The sequence below is a fragment of the Triticum aestivum genome, chromosome 5B (genome assembly GCF_018294505.1).
Source record: "Triticum aestivum cultivar Chinese Spring chromosome 5B, IWGSC CS RefSeq v2.1, whole genome shotgun sequence".
In the NCBI taxonomy this organism is placed as follows: Eukaryota; Viridiplantae; Streptophyta; class Magnoliopsida; order Poales; family Poaceae; genus Triticum; species Triticum aestivum.
In genome coordinates this window covers 38,390,734-38,397,212 of record NC_057807.1, presented here as the reverse complement: position 1 = coordinate 38,397,212, position 6,479 = coordinate 38,390,734, and the positions used below count along the sequence as shown (strand labels likewise).

At 40.1% G+C, this 6,479-nt stretch overlaps 1 protein-coding gene across 2 annotated transcripts; it reads right to left on the bottom strand.

Moving 5' to 3' along the window:
* Positions 1–1,604: 1,604 nt before the first annotated feature.
* LOC123115559 (uncharacterized) lies at positions 1,605–6,031 on the bottom strand. 2 transcript variants are annotated; one of them, XM_044536691.1, is made up of 12 exons: positions 5,742–6,031; positions 5,504–5,668; positions 5,252–5,404; positions 4,991–5,154; positions 4,574–4,849; positions 4,355–4,485; positions 4,106–4,223; positions 3,909–4,001; positions 2,442–2,519; positions 2,253–2,340; positions 2,089–2,156; positions 1,605–1,960 (listed from the first exon to the last, which is right to left on the bottom strand). In XM_044536691.1, the coding sequence occupies exons 1-11, from the start codon at positions 6,007–6,009 to the stop codon at positions 2,131–2,133; spliced, it is 1,560 nt and encodes a 519-aa protein (XP_044392626.1). In that variant the 5' UTR covers positions 6,010–6,031; the 3' UTR covers positions 1,605–1,960; positions 2,089–2,130. The 2 variants fall into 2 exon arrangements, with proteins under 2 accessions (XP_044392626.1, XP_044392627.1); XM_044536692.1 differs by having other exon boundaries at positions 4,355–4,479.
* Positions 6,032–6,479: the final 448 nt, after the last annotated feature.

Sequence of the window (6,479 nt, the reverse complement as noted above, 5' to 3'; positions counted from 1 at the left end):
ATAGTCAGACGTTGCCTGCTCTAATAAAGTATGTCGCACCAACGCATGCAGTACATTATGTTCGTCACATTTGTTGGCAACTTGGCAAAAGCCACCTACATTTTTTGGCTTGATGTTGTCTAGCCTTAATATATCATGTTGCGCAATAGAACACATTATGTAGCATGCAGCAAGACAGTATATTGGGCCAAAATTTTCAGCATGTGGCCGCACCCACATTTTTTTTATCAATTCGAACTGTGCCATTTTTGTGCACACTGTCACCTAATCATCTTTTTTCTATCACCTAGATGTATTCCTGGTCAACAAGACGAACAAATTTTGTTTGCATTTATTCCCATTTTTTCTTCTTATTTTACTATCCTATATATATGCACGCTGATGCACCCAGCCAGCAAGACTCTTATAGGTTGATGCATTAACAGGGATGCCACATCATTTTTTGACAACAGTCATGCAAAGTGACACATATTCAGGCATAGTTTGAGGCAACAAAATCAGCATTACATTGTGTTTTTTAGTTTCTATTTTTCAATGGCTTGTGATCAAAACAACACCAGGCCCGATGCACCAATACTTTTTAAAACTATTAACATCCATTTGTCTCTCTTTCGTAACACGCCGCAGGTGGTCTTGGCAAGCTGCCGCTCAATCAGTATCTCGTGGACAAGGTTAATATCAATGTCGACTTGCCTGACACCGCTCAGGGGTAATCCATTACATTCAATCATTTTAGATCCTAAAGCATACATAGTCTTATGACTTGATCATTAACTAATTTAGCTGTGTTGTGTGTATCTTAATGCTAGAGTTTGCACCCATGGTGCATGCCGTCACTAATGTCCACCTTCCTGCGGTCAAGTACCTTCTTGATCATGGCGCTGATCTGCACCAGCAACGTTTGAGCATCACTCTTCATGCAGCTGCTATTCATAGTATGTAAAGGAACTTCACTTGATTGTTACTTTCCCCTGCCATAGTAAAATGCCTTGGTTTCATGCTCCCAGTCTTTACTATTGCTTTCCTCCCTTGTTTTTTGCTGGACTTTTTTATTTTTATTTTTCAAAATTGATTTGTGCTGGTCCTGCCATGGTGATATAAGTGAATTTACTTTACCAAGAGCCAAGCTTTCAAAAAAAGAGCCAAGCTTGCCTATATAAAAAAAATCTTGTTGCCATAAATAAATAAATAAACATGTTTCTAATAAGCAGACTGTTGGGTCTCAGACCACTGTTGGGTCTCTGACCACAGACATCGTGTTCCACCTCAGCTTTGAGTTCCAGTATAACAAGTCACGAAAAAACTTTCTTGCAGTTGTAGGTTATCTCTTTTAACTAGAGCAACACACTCAAACTTATCAATTAAGCTGCCACTTCATGAGTTTGTCAGATATTTTGCAACATCTCTACTGCTTCATGTGCATTTATGCTTCAGTGAACCTATCTGCTAACACAGTTGCAGAATTGTCGCCAAGTGAACGAAGGTAGAGCATTCTCTACCTTATGTATTTCAAAATAGGCGTTAGCCTGGGTAACCAAACGCCAATTAAATGTTAATTCTGCACGGCCTGTGCAGCTGGCCATAGCCAAGCCAGGAGCAAGAGAGAAAGGGGAGAATTATGATACATAAGTTCCGTAAATATATGTAGCCCATTGAGTAAGTATGTGTTTGTCCTCCTGGCGCTTGGCCCTGTGGCTTCAAAGCCTTAGCAAATCCGAAACTACAGTAGCGATGTAAGCGTCAGTCCACTGCTTTTTATTAAAGACTCGCGTTCCGTGGCAAAATTGACAAATTTGACCTCAGGGCGAAAGTATTTCAAAAACTGAACTGTGTTTGAAATTTTTTTCCTGAGAAAGCACGCGTGCACAGACCCAAAAAAGATTATGTCGAACTTGCATCTTCAATTGGCATGCAGGTGTTAATTACATTGACTCATCTTCCAACACCAGTATTGGGGTGCCTATGCAGATATAAAACATCCAGGTTTCGTTAAATGTAACTTAAAATATACTGAATCTAATAAAGAGATAAATGCGATAAATTAGGACTCATAATCAAAATCAAAATTTATATTGGGAAGATGTTTACCTTCTTGATACCAGCACAAGAAACAACAGAGACCGACATACCTTATTTTCCCGTGATAGGGTAAGTGCCTACACAGACAAAAACATCACATTTAGTTTAGATACAACTATGACTTTAAGGTGAAATAAATAAACACTCCTTTATAAAACGGAGGAGATGCTTACCTTTTACAATGTCCTCTCCATGATCCGATACAATTACGGTTAAGTTTTTAGTTTTTCGGCTAAGTTTGTTAGCATCAAATATTTTTACCTGTGAAGAATCCATAAAATTAACTTTTGAAACATATTTTTCATAATGCTATCGTCAGCATAAATTAAGCAATTCATAGTTACAACATAGAATTAACTTACCGAGACATGTTTTTCTTCATTTAATTCATTTCCTTGGTCGAAGTGATCCCAGCATATGTCTATCAACATGTTTTCCAACTAGAGAATTATAAAAGCCAAGAGTCTGTCACATGAAATATATATATGAAAAATACACCCCTACGACCAGGTGTACTCACCCGATCACTCCTCTCCCTCTCCCTCTCCTTCACAACAGATTTTTTTTTGTTTTGTGGTTTCTGAAATATGTAATGGCTACAACTCTAAAGATATTTCATATAAAAAGCACCTCCCCTAAAAGAGCATACTGTATAACCCATGGGGAGAATATCATACGGAAACTGGGAGATCATACGGAAATCAACATTCAAAGAAAACTTTGTGGAAACTATGTTTGAAAGTTTCAAGAAAATCTGAAAAATGTGAGATATTGAGAGGATGATGTTCTACCGTCATGTGAAATTTCAAGTAAAAACACATATTACAGTATGCGAGCAATGGAAAAGACAAATTCAGCAATGAATAGTGACATTACTGTTTGGCACTATTCAATGCTGTTTTTTTTTCTTTTTCATAGCTCACGTCCCGTAATGTGTTTGAACCTGAATTTTTGCAAGGCAATAGAACATCACCCTCTTAACATCCTTTTAAAAAATCAGAACTTTGAAACATATTTTTTTTGCGTAGTTTTCACCAGTTCCACCGAATGTTGGCTTGTTCTTCCATAACCCGGGAGAATATCATACGGAAACCAATATTCGGTGGAGACCTGTGAAAACCATGCATAAACAATGTTTTGAAGTTTCGAGAAAATCTCAAAAGAAGAGATGTTAAGAGGGTGATGTTCTATTGCCCTGCAAAATTTCAGGGTCAAACACATTAAGGAATGTGAGTTATGAAAAAGACAAAATCAGCATTCAATAGTGTGAAGTATTCATTGCTGTATTTGTCTTTTTCATAGCTCCATACTCTGGAATATTTAAATCAACAATAATAAGTAGTCCCTACTCGATACTATCAAATGAACATCAATTGTGTATACACTTTTCATTATCAATAGAGTAATCTATGCTTCATAATGCATATATATGCATACTCTTTTATTAAATTAATTGTTCATATACCAGGCACTCCCCCTAGAAGTACAATTTAACACATGTACATCCTACATACCATATACACTTATTTGATCTTAGCTACGGGATACATACGTGCCCGCTGTATAATGTAAACTATATGCTCTTCCATCAAATTGATTAGAATAACCAGCCTGACATATACTTGTGTATAGATACTTATCCATGCAGAAAGCGTAATGAGTTGGGAGGTGGTTGAACTAACACTACATTAACTAGATCATTTAATTAAAAACACATGATTACGTGTTCCCTCTTTGATTATAATAACACAATCCGTTAACCCGATCTGATGTGGGAGATTAATCTACGATGGAGTGGCAAGTAACTAATAAATACACAATGCACATACCTCAATTGTAGTAGAAATATATTTTCCATTAAAACCTTCAATAACATCACCCTTGCTGATTCCAAGTTTCTCAGCATATGATCCTTTTGAGACCTAATGTGTAATTCAGTGAGAATGATTACTCCATAATATGCATATGAGGAACAATTTTAGGAGAAACTAGTAACATGAGTGAAATGAAATAATGATCTATATACCTTCTCAACAATAAGACCAAACTCGATGCTATGCTTACGTCTCATCCTCTCAATACAAATTGGGTCTAAAAGTCTGATAGAAGTAAAAGTCATTCCAAGGTGGAGCCGAGGTATACACCTATACCAAATATAATTGAATTACCACAAAAATCTTGGGCATAACATTGTCGAATTATTAACCATACAAGACATGTGTATTACACAACAGAACTAACAAAGAACTGTAGGTAAAAGAAAGGAAAGACATACTTGAACCTCCTCCAGAAATCAAAGCACTTATGCAATATTGAAGAAGGTACAAAAGTCTCATTAATGTGATTGTTAACGAGACCCACAACCCTCCCTTCTAAATCAATGATGAGCCCTCCATCGTCCTGAAACTGTAGAATTGTAGTAGTGACAAATATTCAGTTTGTAGACAAGATACAAACGTCGGAATAGAAAACATAAAGTGAAGATACAACATACCATATTGTGACTTGTATCACGGGAAAAATACATGTAATGACACCTCTCATACCAATCTGGAACCATGTATTCTACCCTACCATGGGTTATTGTTAGATCCAGATTTTCATCTCTTCCAAGTCGGAAAACATCTTGGCCAGAACACGCACTATCAATGAAAGTGGGCAGCTGAACTGGTTTGTCAACTTCAACCTCATAAAGAGCAAATTCATAATGCTCCTGCAGGTAGAGGAGCCGGCCCAGTACGGTAGTGTTGTCTAGCAAGTGAACAATGACCTAAAAAAGATAGCGGTGAAAGTTACAACACGGAATTTATATTGTTGAAGAAGACTTTTGTGATATGAACTATCAGGAAAGTCTCATCATAATCAGATCTATTGTCATTAGAGAATGTATAAATAAACTTAGGAAGCTCACCTTAGCCTCACGGTGATATTTGCCTGTCCACTCCTCCAACCACGGGTCCATCTTGGAGGGATCCTTTGCGCGAATCAGATGAGCAGACGTCAAAACAACAGCGGTTTTGCGACTGTCATCCCGTTGAATCCACAAACCAGAGCACATATTCAGCGGCTGACTCTCTGCAAAGCAAACCAAAAGTCAGAACACTACTTGGCAGGTAGCAAATATTAGTTGTTAGTAGCATTCAAGCATGACGTTACACACATGCATACGCACCGAGAGAGGACGAGAGAATGATGACCGAGTTGGCAGCAAGAAGCACTGCATCCTTTGCGGGTTCACGGATGGGAAGGAGGCATGGGTCAGAGAACAAGCACGAAGGCGCTTTATAGCGGTGATGATCCATTGTGAAGAGAGAAGCCTGACGAGCTACATACAGAAAATCAATTGTGCAATTAACGTGTCACCGAGGAATGAGAAGAGGATGGAAATTAACATGAGAAAAGAAGAGATGTAAATTGATTTCACATTGTTCTGCTTTGTATTTGGCTTTGGCATGCCGGAAGGCAGCGCGTATGCCCGGATTGGCAGCCCTATCAGCAAGCTCGTCGGGTATGTAGGGTTCGTAGAGTGGAGGGCTGGCTGGATCGGAGGATTCCTCCGTCACGGACTCGATCACATCATACACACGATCTACAGAAAAATACGAATAAGTAGTCTGTCTTGATGAGGAGGAAAAGAGGTTGGAACCTGGGGGCAAAATCACCTAGTTTTACTTGGGATTGGGCTCTGTCGTGCTCAAAGGCCGCGAAGATCATCTCTGAATGGGATGTTCGACCAGCTACCTCCTCTTCCTCTGCCAGGTGTGGCTTCTTCGCTTCCCGCTCCGTCTCCGGGTCATCGCCGAGGGAGGCCCTCGACATCTTTCTCATCTCGTGCGCCGCGGCCTCTGCACCGGCGGCGCCGGAAAAGGGTTTCTCATCTCGTGAGGAACGACTCGCGTCCACGTCGAGGGCGTCTTTGGGTTCGTCCATGTGTTTTCCTTTTTTTAGAACGTTTTCCTCTTTTCTTCCACGGTTTTTAGCCCACGTTGATTTGCTATTTATCACATGTTATTACTTAACAGGATCGGACTCGGACCAGCGCAACACCCTAGGTGAGACTGGTTCGGCTCATTTTGATTTAGGGAAACGTTTACTGCCGGCGCCGGCCCCGTGCGCATCGTGCGATCACTTTCGATCGTGCGCAGTAGTTTTTTTCATTCCGACGTTTCGATCAATAGAAAACACAGGTAGGCCCGTGCAGTACCTTCTTTTTTTGCCACACAACATTATCTTCTTCCTGACCCGTTCTTTTCTTTCTTGCTGCCGCCCATAGACTCCCTCTTCTCTGATGCACTCTGCCACGGCCGCGTCCTCGTCCTCTCCTCTGATGCTTCCGTCGTGGTTGAACTCTCTCCTCCTCTCCCCCGAAGCTCGTCGCCATGGCTGCCTCCTCCTCCACT